Source organism: Phodopus roborovskii, unplaced genomic scaffold (assembly GCF_943737965.1).
Source record: "Phodopus roborovskii unplaced genomic scaffold, PHOROB, whole genome shotgun sequence".
NCBI classification, from domain to species: Eukaryota; Metazoa; Chordata; class Mammalia; order Rodentia; family Cricetidae; genus Phodopus; species Phodopus roborovskii.
The window spans coordinates 23900103-23927895 of record NW_026126459.1 but is presented as its reverse complement, the minus strand read 5'-3'; the positions used below and the strand labels follow the sequence as shown (position 1 = coordinate 23927895).

Here is a 27793-nt window from a genome sequence, read left to right as displayed (position 1 = left end):
CTTTCCTCGTGTCTTTTTTTTTTTTTTTTTTTTTTTTCCTGCCTTGTATAACAGTTGAGCAGCTGCCGTACTCCCAACTATACACCTGTGAACTCAAGGCCCCAGCTTAGATCTCCTCCAGTGCCTGTATGTAACCATCTTTAGTCAATGTCAGTAGACCAAGTCTACTGAGGCCATCAGCATGCAAACAAAGTGTGCTAATTTAGTAAAACTTGTAAGAAAGATGTTAATATTAATGTTTTTAAAAATAAGAATGTACACCACACACACACACACACACACACACACACACACACACACACACAAACTGAGAGCAGCCGTGAATGAGAGACACTGGATCTTTGGAGCAGAAGAGACAACACAGGTATGAGCCACCCATGCAGAGGGGCTGCAGACTACACTCTGCCACCGTGCATTTTACCAGGCGCTCACACGCAGCTCATTAGCGTACTAACAGACACTTTGCTCCTCTGGGCTTACAGGGTGACTCACAGTGGATAACCACAGGGGAAGTCCCACTTGTAGAACACACACAAGCCTTCTTAGTTACAAATATGACCAAACGAGTCCAGCCTTTGTTAAAGTATGCTAGAGAGCATTAAGCTGACATCAAAGTCATAAATCTAGGACTTAATCAGGAGTAATGATCTGCCAAAAAAGATGGGAAAAGCTATTCCTCTAACACGCATGCCCTGTGTTCCACAGGGGCTGAGAGGCCCCACTGAAGTGTCCTACAGACTGCTGCTCAGTTGTCTTTGGAAAGCTGCTCTTACATTTGTTTTCGACCCTTCTCTAATTAGGAGAGTCAGCGCATTCAAGAAGACCCACATTTCCTGTCATGGACACGGTCTCTGAAGATGGGGTTTTAAGGAACGTGGGTAGAGCATCCGAAATGTTGTCAAAGTTAGAGACAGCATTGCATTACTGAATCAGAAAACAATTTATGGCATCTTCCATTAAAGTGGGCTGTTTTTTCTCTCTGTGCCATTAGGGGACACCACTAGCCTGCATGCAGCCTCGTCAAGTCCTGTGATTATACCTGGAGCGAGTAAGTCTGGCTGGAACCCATAGCAAGCCCAAGCCCACAGCAGCACACCCCACTCCCTCTCCTCCTCTCAGGCTCTGCTCTTGAGACATTTCAGGTCTGGACACAGGAGGACCATTAGGCCTCCATTGCCTGTAGGGCTAATAGAAGAGACTCTAGTGTTCAGAAGGATTTTGTCATAAAAAGACAATTCCCAGAAATGTGTCATCCCACAGTTTTCTTCCCCAGCAGAGTGGAGCCTGCACCAGGAAGAGATGACATCATTGGGAGATGCCGCTCCCAACAGCTGCTCCTCAGCTGAGCTCAATGGATGAGACCTGGCCCTCAAAACCCAAAAGAGCTTGCCCAGGTTCATTATTCTATCCCCAAGCACACAAAACGTACTCACATTCACTTCACAGCAGAGGTCCACAGGGTGATTGCTAGAGGACAATGGAGATACTAACAACACACCTCAAGGATGGGACAGCACAAAGAAATGTAGTATGAGATGAAGCAACGCCCGGAGGGGAGGTTACACCTGAGGGTGAGGTTATACCTGCCCACCTAGAAGTACAGAGTGGGAAAGAGAGGGTTTCCGTCCAAGTCTCCCTTACCATCAAGTCAGTTCCCACAACTACAGAGGGTAATGGCACCAACGTGTGTCTGGGGTACTCTGAGTGCTAACTTCTGTTTTAAGTTTAAATGGCTGTGCTTAAGAGATCTATAAATGCCTCTAACCTGTAAGCCCCACTTGCCCAAGGACAGAGAACTTCCTAAAATGCTGGGGCTGTAGTTCATGTAAGATAACAAGCCATGTGTTTTTGCTTTTCTAAACAAGGTTGGTTGTCCCAACTACACAGGGTGTGCTAGATCACAAGTAGGCCAGAGGTAGGCAGGCAGGAAGCACATCAGGATGTCTGCTTGCCCCTGATTGGACAGAGGCAGGAAATACATACCCTTGTGGGTTTCCTTTATAAGCTCCTGGCTAGTATGCTCCAGCTCCATACTCCGGGAATCCCAAGAATGGACCTGGCCAGTATTTAATAAAGCTTGCTCCAAATTTACCTGGGGAACTGTGGTGGTGGTCTTACCCCCTCCCACACACACAGGGGGGTGATTCAGTACTGCAGATGAAAGGTAGCTATGAAGTGCCTGATACACCGGAGGCCTCCTGCCAACAGCGCACTTCCCTGCTTCCACCCTCTCCTTGTCCCTCCATCCACTGGGACAAAATAACTTCGAGAACTTAACCTTGATCTACCCAAAAACCACCAACCTCTGCAGAGCCACCCACACACCCAACCACCCCCACAACCCCACCACACACACTTTCACAGTGACAGACCCAGAGCCTGAGTCAATCGCCCCAGCTTTCCTTCACTTCCTGTCCAAAGAATGAGTTTTCTCTGGGGCCTGCACAAGTTTGAATTAAGGCCCATGATGGGGACAAGCAGTACAGAGAAACACACCCCTTGCTGTCTGGGCATCAGAAGGTTGCTGCAGCACAGCCTTCAACAGTCAGGGGAAGCGGCAGCCATCTCACACAGGAGGCAAACACGGCTCCATGTTACAGCTGCACTGGACACGGTCCTTCCTCCGTAAAGGGATGCCACCAATAATGAGGAGTCATGGTTGGGCAGGTGAGAAGCTAGGGACAGTTGGGGACAAGAAGGCTGACTCCTCCTGCCTCTGTTTCACTGGGGTTTTTACATAACTTTGTGCTGTGAACTCTGAGTCTTTTGATGGTAGGTTGCTATATTTCCTTTCCTTGTTTAGATTTTTTAAAAAGAAATCTGGTAGAAATGAGCACAATTAGAAAAAGAAGAACCAATAGTGGAAATATGGTTTAAGAAAAGGTTTTACAGCCAAACTGAACTTTTAAACTACTGATATTTTATTTTCTTTGAAATCTGTAGATACTTACATTTCCATGCAGTTATGAAGAGTCAGTGAGAGCTTCACACTCTCAGAGAAAGGGTTATGGGTTATTTGCTATTGTTAATATTTATGCTGAGCTCTGTGTGCGGTGTCTCATGCTGCCTATGGGCCCCACGATAAGCCTATCAGACAGGGGGTACTGTTACCTCTGCTCTTGTTTCAAGACAAGGACCAAGAGGCAAAGGAAGTCACATTTTTTTTTTGTGGGGGGTCTCACAGCCAGGGAGAAAACATCAGGTGTGAACCCAGGTCTCCCGAGGGCAAGGCAAGCCTTGTTTTTTCCAAGCCAGACAACCTTTCCCTGGTCACATGAGACATTTCTTACCTTCCAACTCTTCCTTCTCATAGTGGATGTTGAGGACTGTGCTGGTCCCACCCTGATCCACCACAGCTTCCTCATCTGGTCTCTGTTTAAAACAGGCATGCAAATGGTTACAGAAATACACAAATATTCATTCATTCAATGCAAACAGATACAGAAATACATGCATATATATCCATCCAAATACTTCAAACCACAGTGTATACCAAGACTCCTCTGAGATATCTGGAGAGGGAAAAACAGAGGTTTACATATATTTTTAAGTTGGAACCTCACAATAACCTTGAGATACTCATATGGCAGCCATGTTCTTTCCCTTTCTGTGAGGAACCTAGACCCAAAGCACATTAAATAACTGTGTCCCACGGTCACAGATGTGGAAGAAGGGGGTTAAGACTGAGCATAGTGAGTGCTCACATGAACGTCCACCTAGTGAGTGCTCAGTAAGTCTTTCCCTTTAATTTTATTTTATGTGCATTGGTGTTTTGTCTGCATTCATGCCTGTGTGAAGGTGTCGGATCCCCTGGAGCTATACAGGAGTTGTGAGCTTATGTGTGGGTGCTGGGAATTGTGCCTGGGTCCCATGAAGAGCAAGCAGCCATTGCTCTTAACTGCTGAGCCACCTCTCCAGCCACCAGGTCCTTTCCTAAAAGAATGCTGTGATCTCAGTGCCCTCCTTCCTCACAAGGCAAACACCCTTAACTGATACTCTGGCACCGGCTTTTCCTTTCCTGGTGTGCGGCTGTGGCTACGCTACTTTACCACAGAGACAACACGGGTTCACTGGGCACAGTCTCACCTTGATGTGGGCCAGTGCACAGTCAGGCTTTGTGCTCCGCCCAAGCCCTGCAGCAGCATGGGGGGGGGGAGGGGAGACACTGCTGGATCTCCTGCAGCACACGGGCGTGGCGGGGGGGGGGGGGGCGCTCCATTGCTCAACCGCTCCCAGAAGTCCCCACTCCATCATGCTCATATGTGCCCACAATGCAACGCTGAACACAGGCAAGCTAGTTCCCCAATGGGAAGATTTTTTTAATGAGGTTAACTTACATAAATTCTCAGAGAAATAGAATGTCAAATGTCACTTAGAGTGATTAACTTGATAATTTACTTCTGTAGATATTCAAAATCACATATTATTACAATGAAACAAAATATCCAAGAGAGAATATTAAGTTTTAAAAATGAAGTAGAACAAACCGTGATTTGCTACATTTTCACAAAGAAAAGGGAGCTGGGACATAAATACCTGGTTTTACTTTAGAGTAAAGGGGTCTGGAGAGATACCCAGTGGTTAGATCACTGGGTGCTTTTCTACAGAACCTGAGTTCCCAGAACCCACCTGACAGCTTCCAACCATCTAAAAACTCCAGTTCCAGGGAATCCAGTGCCCTGTTCGTCCTCCAAGGGCACTGGGTGTACATGGTGCACAGACACATGCAGGCAACATCCTTTACATAGTTTAAAAAATTAATTTAAAAGGATAGTTACAAAAGATTCATTTTTAATGATTCGTTTTCAATTTTATGTACATTGGTATTTTGCCTACATGTATGTCTGTGTGAGGGTGTCAGACCCCTTTTTAAACAGAGGTGAAAAGGAGTAAGACAGAAGAAACAAAGACAGGCAGACTTCTTTGAATATCTTACTTTATACAAACTCAGGTTTAAGAAAGAAATCCTCAGGGATGGAGAGATGGCTCTCGGTGGTCAAAAGTGCTACTCTTCCAGAGAACCCACGTTCGGTTCCCGGTACCCACTTCAGATATGCTTAAAATTACTGCTAAGTCCAGTTCCGGGTTCCAACACCTCTACAGGAACCTGCACACACGGAAGATTTTCACACAGACACGAATGAATGAAAATAAGTCTTTTTTAAAAAAGGAATTCTCAAAATAAAAAACAAAACAGAAACAGATGTGAAATTGGTGGTGTGACTATTTCAGAAGAACTATTCCAAGTAACACCGGGCCAGGGACAGGGCTGGGACTTTGGCTCCAGATCAATCCCTGGTGAAATGTAAGACAAGGAGAAATCATGACAAAGTGTCCAATCATCCTGAGCAGTACACACTCAGAACAATAAACAGACAATAAACAGAACAAGCAACAGCGGAGGCCATAAACTGCTCTTTTCCTTTTTTGGTTTTTGAGAAGGCTTTCTCTGTAGCCCAGGCTAGCCCTTCAGTGGCTGTCTTGCTTCAGCCACCCTGAGCATGGGGATTAGTGTAAGCCACTTCGTGGAGCCACCTTTAGTCATCACACTATGGGCTGCAGTTGGATAACCGGAGGCCACTGTGTGTTGTGAGACCAGTGACTGCGTGAACTTTCTGTCAGACCCAGTGTGGTTGAGAATGAGGACCCTCAAAGGTTAGAAATGAAACATGGCTGCAAAAACAGAAGGCAAATAAAAACCACATCAATAAAAAAGCATCAATAAAAAGATATGGCATATCCTCTGTCCATAAATGGCTTTAAATTAGTTGGTATTTTTTTTAACTCTATCCTTTCAGAAGGCCTATAACATATGATCAACCAATAGCTGTAAGTATTGTTAGCACCAAGATTATGATCTCTAAAAATACTATTTTCTACTTAAAGGAGTTGAAGTTTCTTGGGAAGAAAATGGCTGATAGAAGGACATAGTGGCATATACCTTTAACCCCAGCACTCCAGAAGCAGGGGCAACAAGATCTGTGAATGTTACAGGACAGTCAGGGCTACATAGTAAGACCCTCTCTCTCAAAAAAAAAAAAATCAAAACAAAAACAAAAATTGGCTGGTGACAGGTCTGAGTGAGGAATATACAAGATGTGTTTGAAATCTCCCATTTTATCAGATACCAAGGAAACACGGAGAGCAGCAGACACATGGCCAAAGACACCAGAAGCTACCTTAGAGAGTCCTTGCCAACAACACAGTGACCTGCTCTTCAATACAGGTAACCTTCAAACCTTCAATAGACTACAAAGAACAAATACATCAAGACCTGTGAGTTCATGTCACTGTCAAATTTAACAAGGGGCTGGGGATGTAGCTCTGTGAAAAAGCACTGCCTAGCCTGTGCGCGGCCCTGTATTCTACACACACACACACACAGAGAAACAGACAGACAGACACACACAGAGACAGACAGACACACACGCACACATGCTCTAGCACACATGTGCACGCCTACACATGTACTCACACACACACACACACACACTTTAACTACTTAACCATCACTGAAAGATAATGCTAACAAGACAACCCTTGACTGTGAAAGGTGATAGTGTGTCTAGGCTTTCTTCCGAGGGTGCCAGAGCAGATGAAAAAGGTTTTTCATTACAGATGAGAATAAATAAGAAATACATACTTTTTTAAAATTCCCAAACACCACTTTAAAGTCCCTCATGGACTGCACAGGTTTTCAGTGGCTGCTAACACAACAAAGAGAGACAACAAGACCCTGGGGATTGAAGAATAAATTGTCCCTGAATCTGATAAAGCCGCTAAACCCAAATACCAATTTGCTGAAAATACTATCAAATGGGGTTTTGAAGAAAGCAACACCATGGACCACAGTCAGCAGCACCTGGATTCCATCCCCTCAGCCTGTGAGTGACAGCCAGCAGTGTGCCATAGCACCATTTTCTGCTAAAGGGAATCCAAGCAGGTTAAAAGGAGCAATAAACCTATTAGATATTTATTCAAATAATTCGCTGTTTCTTTTTTTTAAAAAACCATCCAGGGCCAGCAAGACAGCTCAGCAGGTAAAGCCCCTTCCCCCAGCCACCAAGCCTGGCAACCTGAGCTCAACCCCTGAGACCCACATGGTGGAAAGAGAAATGACTCCCACAAGTTGTCTTCTAAGCTCCACATGGGCACCATGGCATGCACACATGTGCACAAGCACACAAAAACAAACAAGAAACAAACATAATCTTAAAATCTATCTAGAGTCAGTCATGGTGGTATATATCTCTAATCCCAGCAGTTGGGAGACTGAAGCTAGGAGATTAATGGGTTCCATACCAGCCTAAGCTACAAAGCACATAGCCAGACCCTGTCCCAAAACAAGGTCTGCTTAGCTATTAAAATGGCCAAAACACAGGACACCAGTAACAATAGATGTCTCTTCGATGCTGGGGAAAAGCAAAATTCTGCAGCCACACTATAAAACAGTTTCTTCCAAAACATAGTCTTAATTTATAATTCAGTGATTATTGATATTTACCATCCAAAGCCGAAACTTAAATCCACACAAAAACCTGGCCACAGATGTTTACAGAGGTTTTATTCATAATTGCTAAATTTTAGCAGCCCCCAACATGTCTTTCTAGGTGAACAGATGAACTGTGGTACATCTAGACAATGGAGTATTGTTTGGCATGAAAAATAAATGAACTATTAAGCCATAAAAAGACAAATACCTTAAATAAACTTATTAAGTGAAAGGGTAGCCAAAAAGACTAGGAAGCAGGTGGTAGAGGGCTGGCCTGGCAGGCACCAGGCCCTGGGCGCCATCTCCGCCACTGAAGAGGAGGAAAGAAAACTGGGAAAGAATTATTAACCCTGCATACACCTTTAACCTGGTGTGGTAGCACACACCTGTAATCTCAAAACTCAGGAAGCTGAGACAGGAGGATCGCTAGTTCTGGGGAAGTTATCTTTTGTTTGTTTGTTTTTAAGAAAGGAAAAGGAAAGAAAAAAAAGAAAGTAAATTCCATGTACTGAATAATTCCAGTCCTATGATAGCCGGAAAAAGACAAAACTATGGAAACGTTAAAAAAAGAAGAGTATGATGGTCGTGGTGGTGCACAACTTTCATCCCAGCATTGGGGAGACAGAGGCAGGCAGATCTCTGAGTTCAAGGCTAGCCTGGTCTACATAGTGAGTCCCAGAACAGCCAGAGCTACATGGAGAAACCCTGTCTCAAAAAAAAAAAAAAGAAAGAAAGAAAGAAAAAGAAAAAAGAAAAGAAAAAAGGAAAAGAAAGAAAGAAAAAGAATGAAAAAAGAAGAGTTCTTCTTCCCCAGGAGGAAGAGGGCTAAATAGGTCAGGAGCAGAGGATTTGGGGGCAGGGTGATCAGTCTGTATGGTCCAAGCATGGAGGAATCCATGTCATCAAACATGTGTCAAGCCTACAAAGTGTACAACACTAAGACCCCACCCTAATGCAAGCTATGGGCTTATTATTAAAAGCTGCTCCAGCAGGGGATGGGATGAGAAATAAAGAGAATGTTCTGTGCCTTCTGTAGCAACTGTGCAAATAAAGCTGTTTGTTACAAAGTCTAAAAAGCAGAACAAAAATTGGGACATATGGGACAAGTAGAAATTTGAATGCTGAGGAGGACACCCGTGGTGTGAGAAAGGCGGCCTCCCATCAGATGTACTGTACTGATGCTGTAGAGGCCTTATATTGTAGAGACACTCAAGTATTTTCAGACAAAACTAATGTTCTAGAGTCAAACATGATGTCCATACTTGTAATCCCAGATGAGGCAGATGGACTGCCATGAGTTCAAGGCCAGCCTGGGCTATATAGTGAGAACCGGGCCTGGGAGTCTACACAGAAAGTCCCTGGAGAGGGGCAAGAGGAGGAAGGGAAAGGCTAAAATTGGCCTGCAATATTAAATAACACTCTAAGTCGTCAGATGCACCTTTTAACCCTCCCCCCTCGGCCCCATGGTGCTGCATTTGATGGACACAATCTCTAGAACTCGACAGCTCTACTCCAGTTAATCTGCAGGTCCACAGTCTTGCCTGCAGAATCACATCTTGTTCCTCTTTCCTCCTGTGCTGCACCAGGGTTAGACCTAGGGCCTTGCACATGTGGGCTTGCTACATTTCAGCCGAGGAATCTCTTTTCTTTTTAAATTTACTGTGGGTGTGTTGCCAATACATCTGTGTACCCTTTGTGCCCCTGGTGCTAGGGGATGCCAGAAGAGGGCATCAGATCCCCTGGAACCAGAGAAGGGACTGCTGTGAGCTACCACGAGGGTGCTGGGAATTGAGCCTGGATCCTCCAAAGAGCATCCAGTGCTCTTAACCACTGAACCCGCCTCTCACCCAATGAGGAACCATTTTTAAATGGAAAAACAACTGGCTTTATTCTGCACATGTTACCTTCTTACCTAGCTTATCTTTCAGGTCCTGAGTTCCTAACTGCCTCCCTCCTCCATCCCTCCCTTCCCCCTCCTTTTATTTCTTCTTGATTTGTTTAAGGGTCTCAGTATGTAGTCCCAGCTAGACTGGAATTCAGAAATCCCCCTGCTTCTGCTGGGTTTATAGGCAGTTACCACCCCCCACCCCCTAGCATGGGCCCTGACTTCCTAACAGCTATCTGGAAACACATATTGTCATCCTTGAGCATCTCCTAGAGCCCAGCACAGTGGCCTACACTGAACTCAGCATGTTCCCTGTAAGCTCCAGGACAGGGTGCCATTTCCTGCCCACCACACAGTAGACAGCACCCAGGACAATGTTCAGTGCATGACAAGTAACCTCCAATGAATGACATTGGTTTCTGAACTCTTTATGAACTCCTGAAGCCATGTATAATTTTATATAGAGATAATTATTAATGTTGGCTACCAAACTAGTTTTTAATATCCAGAATCACTTAATGACAGTTGGTACCAACTCAACAGACACCTGTCACAGCACAGAACAAGGTGTGACTATGGAGAGGGAGGAAGGGAGGTAGAAATTACAGATTTCTCTAAGACTATAAAACCAAGGAGGACTGGAGGGAAGAAAGGGAAGGGGTAACTGATGTAACTATAATCTCAAAATATAAAACCAATTATAATAATTTTAAAAACACATCTTCAACATTAAATATATGTGTGTATATGTATATGTAGATATATACTTATATAAAGAGTAAAGTCAACTATTTGAAAACTTCAAGTTTCCTTAGCTTGCTTATCCACAGCCAAGTTCACTGACAAATCATTGGTCCTCTTTGTCCTCCCAAAGGAAACAGCCACTGTAAGCAAACAGCAGCTAGAGAGCATTATAAAAGCCACTCTGGAATGTAGGTGTGGAGTCCTGGCTCACATAAACTAATGTTTCAAAAACATTTGAGACAAGGTATCTCTATGTAGTCCTGGCTGTCCTGGAACTTGTTATATAGACCAGGTTGGCCTAGAACTCACAGAGATGTGCCTACCTCTTCAGTTACTTTTTAAGGTATGGTAATAGTCCTGTGATGTGGCATCAATACATTTTAAAAAGAGTCTTTCAGCTGGTATTTAGAGCCTGGAGGGAGGCATGGAGGTGTTCATTGTTGATGCCAAGTCATTGGTACGTGATGATTCACTATGCAAATATCGCTCCTTTGATATACATTTGAAATATTCCCCATATGCCAAATTTGTTTGAAATTATCAAACTGAAAAGAAAGAAATATCAGGCCCCTTGGTCTATGCTTGCTGCAGGTGCCACAGTGGTTGGCTGTATCTGCCTCTGCTACTGTCACTGTTCACAGTAAGCAAGATTTACCAACATGGAGTCCATGAACTTCTAGGATATCTGCGATGCTTCAGAGGAAGGGAGCAATATGTGTGGGCTCCGGCCAACCACGACTTCTACCAGAAAGATTAGATTCACAAGAAGTACAACAGACAAGCTTATGAGAAAAAGGAAGGGAGGGAGAGGGAGGGAGGGGGAAGGGACAGAGTGAATTGGGAAAAAAAATCTTCTTTTCAAATAATCCTCTTTTCTATCCTTCTTCCAAGGGCCTCATTGATGAGGCCTCTGACTAACCCTGAATCGGAGGGTCCCAGGGACCAGCTAACAATTGAGGTAGTTAATCCACACTGAAGCATTAACACTGGGAGGCTGGAGAGAGAGCTAGGCTGCCAAGCGTTTACTGCCCTTACAGAGGCCCAGACTTTGGTTCCTTGCACCTACGTCAGGCAGCTCACAACCACTGGTAACTCCAGCTCCAGGGGACCTGACACCCTCTTCTGGCCTCCACAGTCATGTATGCACGCAAAGACAAACACACATACACATAGAAAAAATGAAGTAAAACCTTTCTCATTAAGTCTCGAGAGATAAAGTGCTGTTACAATCCTTTAAAACCATCTTTTCCTGGGAAAAGCCTCCCAAAATAGTTATCCAACAGGGAGTTGTTAGCCCTGAGAGCATGTACACACAGTTAACTTTGTGTGTGTGTGTGTGTGTGTGTGAACAATGAAAGAAAATCAGGCCATGAATTTCAGCAAGAGAGCAAGAGGGTGCATGAGAGGGGTTAGAGGGAGGAAAGGAAAAGGGAAATGTGGTGCAACCATATTATAATTTCAAAAAGTAAAAAGTTATTACTAAAGAAAACGAATGAAGCTAGGCATGGTGACACATCTTTAATCCCAGCACTCGGGAGGCACAGACAGACAGGAGGATCTCTGAGTTCAAGATCAACCTGGTCTACAAATTGAGTTCCAGGACAGCCAGGGCTACACAGTGAGACCCTGTCTCCAAAAAAAAAAAAAAAAAAAAGAAAAAAAAAGAAAAAAAGTCCCAACTCCTAGACACAGCCAAGAAGCTGCAGGGAGAAGGAGGGTTGCAGGCAGAGGCCACTGGAGCCCCCTTCTTGACACACTGCCCCTGCTGTCCTACTCTGGACTTGTGGTGATGGCCCTGCCCAAATGAACTGCATCACCCTTCTGGTGTGAGCTACTGAACTTAATCTCAAACACTTCTTCCATCCCCCTCCCCCATCCCATGGAGCTAATTCCCTACATGCCACGCTCTCACCGGCCCCCACCCCACCCAGAACATTGGAAACAGTAAGAGAACCCCTCCTGGGTGATAATGCAGAGCGAGCTCCAGGCTCCCAAGGCAAGCACCCCGCACAGAGGACATCCCTCAGCCCTGGGTTTCTAGTCAACAGAAGAACTAGGTATTAGTCTCAATAAAATGCTTACTTATGCCTACCGTTTTTGCTACAGATGTCATCTTCCACATGGCCCTAAACCAAAGCTAAGTAAGATCTCACAGGAGCTGAGAGGGGTTGAAAGGCTCAAGTTTTGTTATTAACTGCATATTAATAGTGCCCAAAGCAAAAAAGTGGTCATTTCTGAGATCTATTCAGCGATTCGCGCCCACTGGGAGAACAGCGTGAGAGTCACACTGTCTTCCCAAGCTGTCAGTGCCCCAGAGCCTCACATGTCCAGTGTCCTTTTGCTCAGCCGCCCTCCAGTTGCTTTCCAGACCCTTATCCCTCTCCACCTGTATCTTCACCCAACAGAACATCTGACTTATAGCCCCTTGAAAGCCTCGTCACTGTGTCTGACCCAGATCTCTGCTTCTCTTGTAGTACGTCTAACTTTGACTTAGAACAAATGAAGCTAAAGATGAGATCTTTTTGGTGACTTTTTGTAGCTCATGTGCTGTGCAGTTCTCAAGCATGAACTCTGTGGATGGCACATGTCAAAGGGCTGAACATGTCTGAGTGCCTTCAATTACTTCCTCACTGCCTACAAATACCCAACAGCAAGAAAGAGTGATCCACAAAACCTCATGGCAGGAGTCACTAGCTGGGAGCTGTCCTTCTCACTCTCCAGCAGTGGCTCTGTGATTGTTTTCCTATTGAATATAGACTTGGAGAATAATGGTCCCTGGAGAGATGCATGTCTAACCCCCAGTGATCTGAGAGTTTGTGACTTTTCCTGGCAAAAGAGAATTAAGATTACAGCTAAAGGTCACATCGCTGATAAACTGACCTTCCAATGAGACTGTTGAAAATTATGTAAACTAAAAAGTAACCTCACGTAATCAAAAGCATTCTAAAGCCAGGTATGGTAATAGCATGCTTGCACTCCAGCACTTGGGAGACTGAAGCAGCAAGGTCACAAGTTCAAGGCCAGCCTGGTCTACACAGTGAATTTCAGGCCAGCCTGGGCTACATAGGGAGAGCCTTTCTTTTTTGAGGCTGGAGAGAGAGTTCATTGGGTAGGAGCGCTTGTTGCTCTTCCCAAGGACCTGGGTTCAGTTCTCAGCATCCATGTGGTTGCTCATAACCACCTGTCACCCAGTTCCAGGGAATTCAAGGCCTCTTCTGGTCTCTGTGGTAACATACATACATGGAGCACCCACATACATGCAAGGGAAATTCTCATCCATGTAAATATTTTCCAAAAACTCACCCATAGCTGAAAGAGGCAGAAGAGTAGAATTGGGGGGGGGCAGATCTGAGGGGAAAATGTGGGCCTGAAAGATGTGACTTCTGGCTTAGAAGCAGGAAGAAGAGAGGGGAAAACTAAGAGCCAAAGAATGCCAGCAAAGAATCCCCATCTAACAAGATGGGGAACAAAGAGATTCTGTCCTGAGGCTTCCAGAGCCACAACCCCAGTGACAGTTTATGCTCATGAGCACAGACACCAGATTCTCAACCACAGAACGGTCGCCTGAAAACATATGTTAGCTGAGCCTCTCTGTCTCTGGTAACGTCATGGAAGCAACAAGGGGCTAGTGCAGTGTGTGTATTTTGACTCCCTAACTACCAAAGTTGGAGGGAACTTGTTCTTACCTTATGGGAAATGGCCAAGGCTCCATTATCAAAGGTGTGCGGCTGTAACCTAGCAGCGGATTGAGAACCAACTCGCTGCTTTTCTCCTTGTGTTGATGACTACAGGCCCTGGCTACCCTGCCAAGGCAAACAACACTAAGATGGTTATCTAAGGCTCTGAAGAAAGTAAATGTGCAGCCTGAACTGCACCTGTTTTCTGCCCAAGGCTCTGCTTGGCAAGGCAGCCCACAGCTCTCCTATGAGGCTCCCCAGCAGAGCTGGCAGAGCCCAACAGAGGATACCCACAGGTTCTCACACCACCCCGTGTATTGGGAGAGGGGGAGGGGTCTGGACTGGATACTGCAATGAGGTAGCAGAGCAAATTTCCTTCTAGGACTGGAGTTTTTGTTCAGTAGTGTTGAGCAAATACTTATCATTGCTTAACATAAAGTGAATGAGACCCTCAGGAAGCTGATCCGCCCTCAGTGGAGCCACTCACTTGCTTGTTTGGCAAATAGGTATTGTGTTCCGTATGCCAAAGTCACTGAACACTAGAAACCACAGCACCTTCAGGAACTCTTGTCCTGGGAGTTTGTTTCAGGTCTACCATAAAAGATAGGTGTGATGCTCTTCCCATCGGCTGTACTCCTCAGTTATCACCCACATGCCAGGGTTTGGCACTGTCTCTTTGCTGTTTGTTTAGCCAGAGTCTCACAAAGCCCAGGCTGACCTTCAACTTTCTATGTAGCCAAAATTAACTGGGAACTTCTTTTTTTCTAGATTTATGTGTATGAGTGTTTTGTCTGCACATATGTGTGTGCACCACTTGTGTGCCTGGTTTCAGAAGAGGGCATCAGAGCCCCTAGAACTGGAGTTATGGTTATATGCCACCATGTGGGTGCTGGGAATTGAACTAGGGTGTTCTGTAAGAGCAGCACCTTGATGGGTGTTGGTGGCACATGCCTTTAATTCCAGCACTCAGGAGGCAGAAGCAGGAGGATCTCTGTGAGTTCAAGGCCAGCCTGGTCTACTGAGTGAGTTCCAGAACAGGTTCTAAAGCCACAGAGGAACCCTGTCTCAAAAAACCAATAAATAAATAAATAAGCAAGTATTCTTAACTGCTGATCCATCTTTTTTTTAAGTATTACACCACCACGTGTGTTTGTGCATGTGTGTGTGTGTATGTGTACGTGTGTGCATGTGTGTGTATGTGGCATGTGTTTGCCGCAGTACACCTACTGAGATCACAGGACAACTCTGTGGAGCCTGTCTTTTCTTCAACCTTTATGTGGGTCCCACAGGTTAAACTCAAATGGTCACACTTGTCCAGAAGTGCTCTATCCATTGTGTCATCTTCCAGGCTTTAACCTTGAACTAACTCTCTTGTCCCTACCTTCCAAGTTCCAAGGATCACAGTCATTTGCTCCTATGTCCAGTTCCAGGGTTTGGGTTTGGTATTCTAACAATTTCTACAAAGTGTTCCAGGGCTGATGGTTGTAAAGCCAAGCTTCCTTGCTTCTCCCTCCGTCTCCACACTCCCTGGACCTGCCACTGATGACCTTCCCCCTCCGTCTCCACACTCCCTGGACCTGCCACTGATGACCTTCCCCCTCCGTCTCCACACTCCCTGGACCTGCCACTGATGACCTTCCCCCTCCGTCTCCACACTCCCTGGACCTGCCACTGATGACCTTCCTCCTCCGTCTCCATACTCCCTGGACCTGCCACTGATGACCTTCCCCCTCCGTCTCCACACTCCCTGGACCTGCCACTGATGACCTTCCCCCTCCGTCTCCATACTCCCTGGACCTGCCACTGATGACCTTCCCCCTCCGTCTCCACACTCCCTGGACCTGCCACTGATGACCTTCCCCCTCCGTCTCCACACTCCCTGGACCTGCCACTGATGACCTTCCTCCTCCGTCTCCATACTCCCTGGACCTGCCACTGATGACCTTCCCCCTCTGTCTCCATACTCCTTGGACCTGCCACTGATGACCTTCCCCCTCCGTCTCCACACTCCCTGGACCTGCCACTGATGACCTTCCCCCTCCGTCTCCATACTCCCTGGACCTGCCACTGATGACCTTCCCCCTCCGTCTCCACACTCCCTGGACCTGCCAGTGATGCCCAGCACCACCTTACTCAGATACTGTGGTGACCAACCCCCCCCCCCAGCACTTCCTTCTGGTCAGCTCTGAAAGTGCTGAGCAGCAGAACTGTAATATAAGATGTTCCAACACAAAGCAGGAACTTTCCCTAAAGCTGTCTGGTTGCCTTCCTCTATTGGTGTCCCCTGTTAAGAGCTCATCTCTCCTAAAATGTCAGTGACACCTCAGAAAGCTTAGTTAGGTGAATGATGTAGGCCATGTTAATGGAGGTGGATGATGCAGGCCATGTTAATGGAGGTAGATGATGCAGGCCATGTTAATGGAGGTGGGTGATGCAGGCACCTACATCATGCCAGCAGCCTCAGGTGGGCCTCCCTCACTCCAGTTAGCCTCACTCTAACACCTTCCTGTACACTTCCCAGAGCACCTCTGGTGCTCACTCAGGGCCAAACACTGCTCTAGACTGCAAAGCTGCAGCTGTGGTAATGAACAGCCTTTATCAAGAGGAGCTCTGCCCTTTCTAGAAGTCATTTCACCTCACTGCATTTCTGTTTCTTTATCTGTGAAGTAGGAACAATAGAGGTGCATAATTCTCAGGGTTACAGAAAAAGTTAGCCGGGATATGAGGCTGGGAGGTCCAGTCCAGTGACAGGGTGCTTGCCTGCCATATGTGAGGCTTGGGTGCAGTCCTCAGCATTGTAATGTAAGCCTGAGAATACATGGAAAGCACCCCGCATGGTGCCTAGCACATGGAAAACATTCATTGTGTGTAATGAAAGAAAGTACCAGCTCAGTGGCAAAAGCTAGCCTGTATGGTCCAGCAAGGCAGAAGACATGAGCGCACTTGGCAGGTGGTGTGAGCAGGGGAGACTGAGTGGCAAATTCTGGTAGAGCTGCTACATGGAGCCAGCTGGAAGGTCAGAATGGAATTTCCTCAGAGAAAAGGAGGGAAGATCCTGCAGTTTGCTAACCTGAGCAAAGGGAGAAGCTTATGTCTACTGGTTCATGCAAATCCTGCCTGGAATATCACAAGCTCCTAAGAGAAACACTTCAGAAAACATTCACTTACTCAGTAGCTCAGCACTAACTGGATACCAGGCAGTATGTGAGACAGGATCATCTGCCACGTCCCTGCCCTCCTGAAACTTCTACCTCAGAAGATAACAGGACATCCACTCACACACATTGTGCTAGGCAGAAACACAAAGAGGATCCTATGGAGGAGTGTGACTCAGGGTGGAGGTCAAGAGAAGCCAATCTTCGGGAGATAGGAATGAGTCATGAGGAAACCAAGATTGTCCTAGAAAGAGGACACATTCCCGAGCTAAGGAGGAGTTTGCCATACCAGAGAAATGCAAAGCAAGCCCAAGCTGGTGTGCACAGTGAGAATGGAGGAATCCAGGGAGGGTGGGCAAGCCTTGATCACGTCAAACCTTGGTAGGCCATGGCAGAGTTTGGATTTATTCTAATATGCATCAAGAAGCCACTGAGGTTTCAGTGAGGCCATGACACCATCTGGTTTGCATTTCTAACCCCTTGCTGGCTGCACAGTGGAGAATGGCTGTAGAGTGTGGTCAGAAGGGCAGGGCAGGAATCTGTCCCTGACAAAACAGGTCTTATGAAGTGGGAATGTCATGTCTGGAACCCTTCTCCCATCAAGTCACACAATCCACTCACTTTGCAAGGTCTAGCTCTTCTCAAGTTGGCACACAGGAGGCTTGGTCCATGGGCTAATTGTGTCTCCTCAAAAACATTCCCATTTCCTTCCCCTTTTCACCACCCCCAATCTCCAGTTCCTATGTCCGCTATTCCCTCTCTTTCCTCTCTCCACCCCATGACCCACAAAGTATCTTAGCTCAATGTAAAGAATACACTGTCTTCTGTCCAGAAACACAAACCACAGACCATTAACAGAATTGAATGGTGACTATGTACTCGATATAACCTGCACACACTCTGCATGGATGGGGTCTCCTCACCCACCCCGGCCTGATCGCCCTCGGCAGCCAGAGAAATCTTTCAAGAGAGGACATCTGATGAGGACCTCACCCTTCATCTCTTGAGCCCACTCTCAGGTCTCACCTTCCCTCATTTGCTTAGAGTTCACCATGACTGCTCTTGGTCCTCAGAAAAACATCAGCTTCTTCAGTGGGGACCACAGTGTCTCGCTGTGTTAGGAGCCCAGAACACAGTTCACACTTCCTCACTGGTCCCTGTGGCTCTACCACACTGTCCTTGCAGAACATGTCCCATAGCTGCCACAGGACTTCTGCACACTGTCCTCTGTTTCCAAGTTCTTTGACCTTTCCTTTCCTTCAGTTGATACTCTTCAGACCTTTGCCCAAATTTTCTTCTTCTTAGAAACATCTTCTGTGGCCTGAGCGATGGCTGCCCTCATAGGACCTTCTGAGATGCTGCCAAAGCACCTGAGTTTACAACAACACATTTCCTTCATGCAGATCTTTTGACGCAGGGTCTCATCATGTAATCTATGTTAACCCCAAACATGACCCTCCTGCCTCAGACTCCTAGCAATGGGACTACAGTATTTTGTGTGACATGAAGATGGCTCAGTGGGTAAAGTGCTTGTTGTGCAGCATGAAGACCTGAATTCAGACCCCCCCAGCACCCATGTAAGAAGCTAGCATGGCAGTACTTGTCCGAATCCCCAGCACCAGAGGGTGGGGGAAACAAGCTGTCCAGGGCTACCTGACCAGCTAAAACAGCAAGCTCCAGGTTCAATGCAAGAACGTGTTTTAATAAATAAGAGTAGAGTGATGAAGACACTGGATATCAAACTGGCCACACACACACACACACACACACACACACACACACACACACACACACACCTTACTTTAGGCTGGGATATATCTCAGTGGTAGAGTATTTGCCTAGCAAGTTAGGAGGTAGGCCATCCCCAGCACCACCAAAAGTAAAACAAACAAACAAACAAACAAAAGCTAATTCTCCTCCTTTCCCACCAGCTGGGAGAGGAAAGACTGCAGCCTCTTTTTGCTCCATGTCTCCCAAACAGAAGTTGACTATAGCATAGCATGAGATCAGATTTCCCCAAAATCTTAGATCTGTTTATTTTGGTGACTGACAAGCAAAGACTACTGCCAGGAAGAGGAATAGGGAGTGTCACACCCATTTCACTACACTCAGGAGGTTTTCCCCGCCTCTTCCCAAAACCCACTCCTAATGTCATGGCATTTGCTTCCAAGACCCGTATAGGTTCCCTTCTCTCCTTCAAACCTTCTTTTCAAGGCAGCAACCACAGCTAATGGGGGTTTCACAAGAACGTGGAGGTGAGAGAGGGTGAGAATTCAAAAAGCTACTATTCACTTACTGTGTTTCAAAGAGTTCTTAAAACAGCCCTGTGAAGTAAACAGTACAAATACTACTATTTCCATTTTAATAATGGGGAAATCGGGGTTCAAAGAGGCAAGTAGTTTGCACAATGTCAGGAAGCCTATGAGAAACAGATTGGGATTTGAACCTACAGACTGTTAATACCTAGTCCAAAGCTTCCTAATATTAGCCGCCCCTGCAGTTCTAGTATCAACTACTTAAGGCTGATGGTGTGGTCCCTGACCCCTCACCGCTTCCCTGGTCCATGTGTATCGCTATCCAGAACTTATCAGCTTCTAGGCAGCAGGGCGGGGATGCACAAAGCCGGCCACATTCTCAGGGGCTGTTCCCAGCCACCTGGTCTTTGCAAGGCTTCCTCTGAGCCACTGAGGAACCAGAATAAAAACACAAAGACCCTCAAATGTCCCCGGATACCCTTTCGTCCACCCATAGGTATGGTAAAACGAGGAAAGGCCAGACGCCGGCGTCTGCTGCCAAAGGGGGCCGGCGGACAGAGGTCACTGCTCCAGAACAGCGGGCAGCAGGCGATGCAAGGGATGCGGCGGTGCTCGCGGCTCCGGGCTCGGTCCAAGGTCACCCTCCCCGGCTGCCGGGAGCGCCCCCTGGCGTCCCACGCGGGCCTCCCCCGACCCTTGGGGACACGCCTGGAACCCCGGCTGGAACAGGAGCCGGGCGGTGGGCAGCCGATTCAGGCTGAGCCGGGGAGGAGCGGGAGGCGGGGCCCACCTGATAGCTGAGGACGCCGTCCGGCTCGTTGCTCCCGGCGGGCATGGCCGGGCGGAGCCTGGGCTCGCCGGTGGGCTCCAGGTTGAGCTGCAGCAGTCCGCGCCCTCTAGTCCAGTGTGAGCCGATCGCACACGCAGCGACCCCGACCCTAAAGGCAATGGTCAACCATCCACCGGCGCCACCTTCATAGCCACCAGCCGGCGAGGCGCCACCGCGGCCAATCAGAGAGCGGCCCGAGCAGCCAATCAGGGCGCGGAGCACAGGAGGACGCTGTCCGGCGGTACCCTGGGCTACCAGGAAGAGGGGAGGAGGGCGCCAGAGAGCCAACCCCTCCCTGGGCCGGTTGCCTTGGAAACCGCCTCCCGCCCTTCTCCCTCAGGGAGGGAGGGGGCCCTGGGCTCAGAGGTCCTTCCAGCTGCTTTTGCAAAAGGAGCGAAAATCACTGCCTCCGTTTGCAGTTCTACCCGACTCGTGGGAAAGTGTCGGGTTTGCCTAGTCTGACTTTATCAGGAGAAGATTCCCCTCAGAAACAATGACGGGAGGAGGAACAATGATAAGAGAGGGACTTCTGAAATTGCTTTTTAACCCTTGACCTAGTGGCCAGATTGAAGAGCATTAAAGGGCAACAGGCAGGCAGAAGGCAGCCCCTCCACAGGCTATGAGACTTAGGCCTCCCTGTCTCTAAGACTGACAGCAGACCATGGAGTTTGAGCCTAGGATGATTTCAACTGGTCCAAAAAAGGCTTTAAGACAAATTATTCTCTCACAGCAGAACTAACAGATCTGAGGCAAAGTTGGACAATGATGAGTAATGCATTCAATTTGATCTGGTTTTACAAGAAAACAGAAAGTGGCTTAAGAGAAAGAAAGGACTTTTGTCTTACATGCCCTATCACCTGAGACTGGAGGAGGTCCACACTGTTAGGAGGAAAGGGACCATTGCAAATCATTGTCAGCCTCTGCCAAAACTTCAAAAAGGAACATGACAAGTCAAAGTTTAACCCTTATGGTGGTGTGCCTATCACCTCACTCTCGGGAGCTGAAACAAGCTACCAGCAAGTTCAAGGCCAAGTTGGACTTCGTGGTGATACCCTATCTAAAAGAAAAGAAAGAGAAAAAAAAAGTCAACTTCTGCATATCATCCTTTATATTGTCACCAAAACTGGAAACAAAAGTGAGCCTTGATGTCCCTAAAAAGGAACTATAATTTTAGAGCTGGGGAGAGACTCTAAGAAGTTCTTCCTATGTAAGTGTAAGGACCTAAGTCCAATACCCAGAATGCGAGGAACAACTGGTTCTGGTGACAAAAGTTTGTAACCACAGTGCTGAGGAAGGTAGACACACGAGGGTCTGGATGTCAATAGCCAGCCAGTCTAGACCAGTCCTAGGCCAGTCCGGAGCTAGTGAGGGACTTTCTTTTTCTTTTCTTTTTTCCTGTGTGTGTGTGTGTGTGTGTGTGTGTGTGTGTGTGTGTGTGGTTTTTCGAGAGACAGGGTATCTCTGTATTATTTTGGAGGCTGTCTTGGAACTCACTCTATAGACCAGGCTGGTCTTGAACTCACAGAGATCCACCTGCCTCTGCCTCCCGAGTGCTGAGATTAAAGGCATGCACCACCAACACCCGGCCCTAGTGAGAGACTCTTAACAAATAAGGCAGAGAGGGCAACAATGATTATTTTCCTTGTGCCTCTGTACCCCACATAACCTCAAGGTTATGGAGCATCTGGAAGATTGTGAATATGTGTACATTTATTTCAATCCACTTATAAATGTGTCTAGGTCCAGCAGGTGAAGGCAGGGAGCCTTATTATCGGAGTTTGATCCACAGGACCTACATGAAATAAAAAGAAAACCAACTCTTGCAAGCTGTCCTCAGGGCTCTACACACATCACACATTTTATTGAGCCAAAATGAAGAGAGCAAGCAAGCCCCTCAAGGCTGGGGGCGCAGGGATGAGAGTGGTAACAGCACAGAAAGGAGCAGGAGATGCGAGGGTGGCAGTTGTAAAATGCCCCTGTCAGGCTGTGGAGAGCTGGACAATGAGTTCGGACTGCGTCTCCCTTGCATGGTTTTAGGGAGCCCTTCCAGGAAACAGGACCTAATGTCACAAAATGTGTCATCCATTGCAGTAGTCATGGCATCTCTATTCCCTCTCTGTTTCACTCGAGAGAAAGCCGAGTCACACAAAAATAAAACTAAACAGTGTCCAGGTCAGGCAGACATCGTCATTTGTTGATTAAAATAGCTTTGCTGAGATCCCTTGTACCCGCTCCTGGGTGGTGCTTGCGAGCCAGCAATGAGAAGAGCTTGCCCCCTTGGGACTTGGAATTTAGAGAGGTGACAGGAGTTGAGTAAGTCAATTGAAAGTTATGACAGCCACTGTGAAGGAAACACAGAGCTATGTGACAGAAGGAACCTGGTCATGTGACAGGGGACGATTCTTTGAGGAGCTGAGGACAGCCTGATGAGACAGATGAGTCCAGGTGAGCCTGGACAATCTTGAAAAAGCGGCCAGAGGGTGGGGTGGATTACAGGCCAAGCCTGAAGCTAGGAGTTCATTAGACTGGCCTGGCTGTGTCATAATTCAAGAGAGGCCAAAGGTGGTGGCCAAAGAGAGGCTGTGCCTGCGTGCCTCACTGCCCCAATAGACAGGGCTCAGCCACAGGAAGAGGAGGCAGGAGAGGGCAAGGGATGTGATTTCCAGGAGCCCTGCTGGATCTGACTTCCCTTTAGTTCAGATGTGGAAGGAGAGCCTCTGGCCCTTGACTTCAGGGTCAAGAGCCCCATCTTCTGGCCTGTTGTGAGAATTACAAAAAGAAAGTAGGCCAGCACCAAAGCCTTCTGAGGCGTCTATTAACGGAGCACTGCAGACTCTGTCCTAGGGCTCATTTGGTCTCTCCTTCCCAAGCTGGGTTGGCTTGGGAAGGCATCACTCTTCTAGCCCAGAGTTCTCCCTATACTGGAGTAAAAAGTGCAAATGAGTGGCTGAGCATAGCCAGCAAACAGGTCCTGGAGGAGCTGGGGGGAAAGAAACATTCAACTAAGGAACAACACTAGCAGACCCTCGTGGGGCCTGCAATTGGCCTGAAAGGAGAGTAAAGTGGACAGGAAAATGCAAACACACACATGCAGAGACAAAAGGCACATCAAATTAGCAGGATAATGGACAGGGAGCAGGACAATCGATGGGGATGACCTCATCTAATTCTTGCCACACCTCTGTCATCCCATTTCATAGATGAGAAATTTAAGCTTGAAGAAGTCATGCCCCAGGTTACCCAGCCAGAACAGCAAGTGCTTGGAGATGCTAGGGACTGAGGTCAGGTGCATCTAATGAAAGATATAACGTGCTTACATCCCTCCTGGGTGCTCCTAGATCCTCTATATTGTATAGACCCCACCCTCTCTTCATGTCTTCCAGATCTTGTCTCTGCTTCTGTCTCTATTTCATACTGGTGGTTCTTGCTCTTTGGGAGAAAGAGGTAGATCTTGAAACTCCCAGATACATGATAAATTGTTTAAGCCTCTTTCCAGGTAAGTATACAAAGCACAGAAATATGCACACTGTATACAGACCTAGCTGGAGGACAAGGATGGTCCTGAGAAACGCACTGGTAGGCAAGTCCATCACTGTGCAAACACTATAAAGTATACGTCATATAAAGGGGTCTACTTACTCAAGTTAAGAGGACTACCATGTCCCTCAGCGATACAACCCTAAAGGACCACCATTGTTCACATGTTCTATCCTCAACCAAAATGTGTGAGTGTATATTTGTGTATGTATGTGAGTGTAAATGTATATGCATGTGTGTTTGAGTGAGTATTTGAGTATGAATGTGTATGCATGTAAGTGTGAATATGAATGCATATGAGTGAGTGTGAATATGTATGCATGTGAGCATGAGTGTGAATGCATGTATGTATATGTGGGTATGAATGTATATGCATTTGAACATGTGAGTGTGAATGTGTTTGTTTTATTGTTTGTTTGGTTGGTTGGTTGGTTTTTCGAGACAGGGTTTCTCTATGTAACAGCCCTAGTTATTCTGGAACTTGCTCTGTACACCAGGCTGGCCTCAAACTCACAGAGATCTGCCTGTCTCTGCCTTCTGAATGCTGGAAGCAAAGGTGTGTGCCACCACCACCTGGCTGTGAGTGTGAATGTGTATACATGTGTGTGAGTATTTAAGTGCGAATGTGTATGCATGTGTGTTTCAGTATGTGAGTGTGATTGTATTGGCTGGAAGACATTCTTTTACTAAGTGACAAAACAACAAAAAATGGAAGAAACAAAACATCTGAGAGAATGTTCTATAATTGCAATCAATTTTTTTTCATTAAAAGCTTCTTAATTTTTCCCATCAGCTTGATTTTCTGCTTCTATGTTTGGCTGGCATCCAACCCAGGACCTGGACCACATTAAACTGGTGCCTCTATCACCTGACCACACCCCAGGCTCTCCAGCTGAATCCTATACTTTGTTTCCTTGTTGTTTGTTTGTTTCTCCCCTACCCCCACCTGAGTACTGAGGCCTGAACTCAGGGCACACTGTACATGCTAGGCAAGCACTCTACCAGCTGAGCAACATCCCAGCCCCTCCTGTCAAGACAAACATTGTCTCTTGATATACCTCTTAATTACACATCTACGCCCAAGAAAAGGTTGGAGAAAAAATGGATCCAAGGAAAGACTTAATTAGGGTTTGTTCGTGTGCAGTCTGGAAGCACTTCCTATGGAATGGGGGAAGGGGGGTTGTCACGATGGAAAGGTTAAGTGGGTGCATGATTTGTTTTCAGCCTTTGCCAAGTCACAGCCTATCTAACGGGATGAGAGAATGCAATTTTCTTTGTTCACAGCATGCTGCCAGCCTGGAACACTACATGTCACAGGAAAGAAAATGAAATGCAAAAGCTGAGAGCCAGCTCCTGACTGCAAATCTCTCCCCCTCCCCATCAGCATCATCCAGAGAGCTTCCTCATGCCCGACTCATTTACACCTTGCTCCAGACTAAGTGAGACTCTGAGATGAAGTATAAGTACAGAGGCAAAGACCTACCCCACCCCACCCCCTCGTCCTTTCCAACCCTGATTAAGACATCTAGACAGAAGCAGAGGAGCAGAAAGGAGAGAGCAGAGCAAAACAGAAAAACACGTCAGAGAAAAATGTCATATGCAAGCGAAGGCTAGAGGAAAGGAACTTAGGGACTCCAGGACCTGATGGCAAGCCATCAGGAATTTGCAAGAAACAGGTGTTCACAAAAGACCACTTGCCAAACAAAGCTCTTGATACTAAATCTGAGCCCTTTTATGTTTTGCTAAACACAATTTTCTTACCTGTTTCTAACCAAGCCTAACCCTACTCAGAAATGTTTGTTTAAAGTAGTTTCACTCCATGTCTTATCTTCTAGGGATAAGATCTGTTATACTCAGGCAGGAAGTTCTCACTTACTTCTAGCCCTCAGGCCTGGCCTCGCCTTAAGGTGTCAGCAAACCCAACCACTGAAGAGCTCAGACAGACAGAGAAAGAGAAAGAGAGAGAGAGAATTGTGACAGCTCAGTGGTGGATCACTTAGCTAGCTGGTCAGGCCCTAGATTTGATTCCAGCACATACATACACACACACACACACACACACACACACACACACACACACACACACACACATCCCACCTTCACTTCTATAATTCCACACACTCAACTTTTTAAACCCACCATTTTCTCACTTGTCTTCAATGCACCTGAGCCCTTTTACAGACTTGCCTTGCCTTGACTTGATAATAAGTGAGATGTTTAAGAACGAAAGATGCCTGGGAATAAAGTGATGGCTCAGTGGCTAAGAGCACTGTGATAGTCAAATTTCTTTTGGGGTGTGTATGTGTGTGTGTGTGTGTGTGTGTGTGTGTGTGGTGTGTGTGTGTGTGTGTGTGTGTGTGTGGTATGTGTGTGTGGTGTGTGTATGTGTGTGTGTATGTGTGTGTGGTGTGTGTGTGTGGTATGTGTGTGTGTGTGGTGTGTGTGTGGTGTGTGTGTGGTGTGTGTGGTGTGTGTGTGTGTGTGTGTTGGTCCTCCTTGGATGAAGGAACGAAGGAAGGAAATATTTGCCTTTTGACTTTTTTGACTTTTAGGTAAAAAGTGCAAGTAGAGTTGATACTGTTTTCTTGTACCTATTTGACAGTTTTGAGCATCACACAGCAAACATGAGAATTTCATGTCTTTTTCAGTGCTTTTCTTTTTCCAGTGCTGAGAACTGAACCAAGTGTTTGGTTGGAACCTCTAGTTCGCCGCCCCCCCATCCAGAAAGCCCCATTCCTGTCTCTCTCCCTCTCCAAATCCTGCCTGCTCAAAGTCTCCAACAAAGGATAGGCACCAAAAAGCTTGGTTCCACATTCTTGGTGGCTACTGCAGCTTCCTCCCCTGGGTCTTGCCAACTACCCAAGTCCTAGCCTAAATGGTCAGCTTTTGACCATACTTGGGCACAGACCCAGCTTGTGGTTGTCATGTCATTACCCTTTGCCTACAACCTATAAAATCTTCCTCCTTTTGTTAGGGGCAAGACTCCTCTGGCCCCGATCTCTGGGACCCAAGGACCCACCCAGGAGTTGCACTGTTTAGATGAACCCGTTAATACTTTTTCAATTCAGCTTGATCTGGCTTACTGCATCGGTGGAGAAACATAGTATAGGGGTGAGCCAGAAAACCTGTTACCAAGACCTTGGACTTGCTAGGCAAGCATTCTACCATTGAGCTATACCCCCAGCCCCAAAATTTCCAGTTTGAAAGTCAGTCTGTGATACGTAAGTTGACTGAACAAATTCTCACAACATTATGGCAATAACTATGACAACTACTTGCCTCAAGAAGCATGATGTCTGGCATAGACAGGAATCCAATCCAGGCCGCTCTTCCTTCCAGTGCTACAGCCCCTGAGGCTTTTTATTTTGCAGTTAATAAGAAGGAAAAGAGACTGTCAGACATCTGGGCTGGAGCAAAGGGAATGTGACTCTATTTCCCTTGTGTATCTTCTATGACCTCTTGCCAAACAGAAAAGGCAAGACTCCTTTTATAGGGAGGCAGATTTTTTTTGGTCTCTTCTGCAGCTCAACACAAAAGCAGGAACAATATTTGCCAGATTCATGGGATACCACAAAGGAAAACAAAACAACTTAGAGGTGGGGGAGGGAATAACTTAGAGGTGGAACACTTCCTAGCATGGGCAAGGCTTGGATTTGACTTTTAGTACATGGGGTGGGAGCCTCAGTCACTGAGAGGCTGAGGCAGGGAGATGGGGAGTTCCAGGGCAGGTTACATAGTGAGGCTCTATTATAACACCCAAAACCCTCAGCTGTGCCTAGGGGAGGTGGTTAGAGCTAAAGTAAACACCTTACAGTTACAGTATAACCTGTGTGTCACTCTGTCTCTCCAGAACTTCTTGACCTTAGCCCTAGAAGAGAGTAGTTGGAAGAGAGAGTTAAAAGTCTCACAAACCAGTTTTCTTTTCTTTTTTTTTTATGCATATAGAGTATTTTTTATTTAATTTTATATAACAAAGTCCAATTAAATGAAAACAAACATTTATACACAATATTTGGGAATTTGGGCGTCGTTCTTTCCAAACTACTTCCTGCTGGTAAGGGGCGCTGTCTTGGGGGATTCGAAGAAGATTCAGATATCCTAGCTGTAGTCTGTAGGGCTGTTTTGTCCAGCTGTTTGGAATGTAGGATCAGCTTGTACTCTGTTTCAGGCGGTCTGGTGTGATCAAACCACATTAGTCTGGAAGGAATCCACATCTTTT

At 46.6% G+C, this 27793-nt stretch overlaps 1 protein-coding gene across 1 annotated transcript in view; it reads right to left on the bottom strand.

The window, feature by feature from the left end:
• Slc4a8 (solute carrier family 4 member 8) overlaps positions 1–20225 on the bottom strand; it is a 61348-nt gene extending 41123 nt beyond the window's left edge. Inside the window, exons 1-2 of the mRNA XM_051189927.1 lie at positions 19999–20225; positions 3291–3372 (exon numbers count right to left, since the gene is read on the bottom strand). Coding sequence (XP_051045884.1) covers positions 3291–3372; positions 19999–20043 — 127 coding nt within the window. The 5' untranslated portion in view covers positions 20044–20225. The remainder of the gene's footprint in view (positions 1–3290; positions 3373–19998) is intronic.
• Between the last annotated feature and the right edge of the window lie 7568 nt (positions 20226–27793).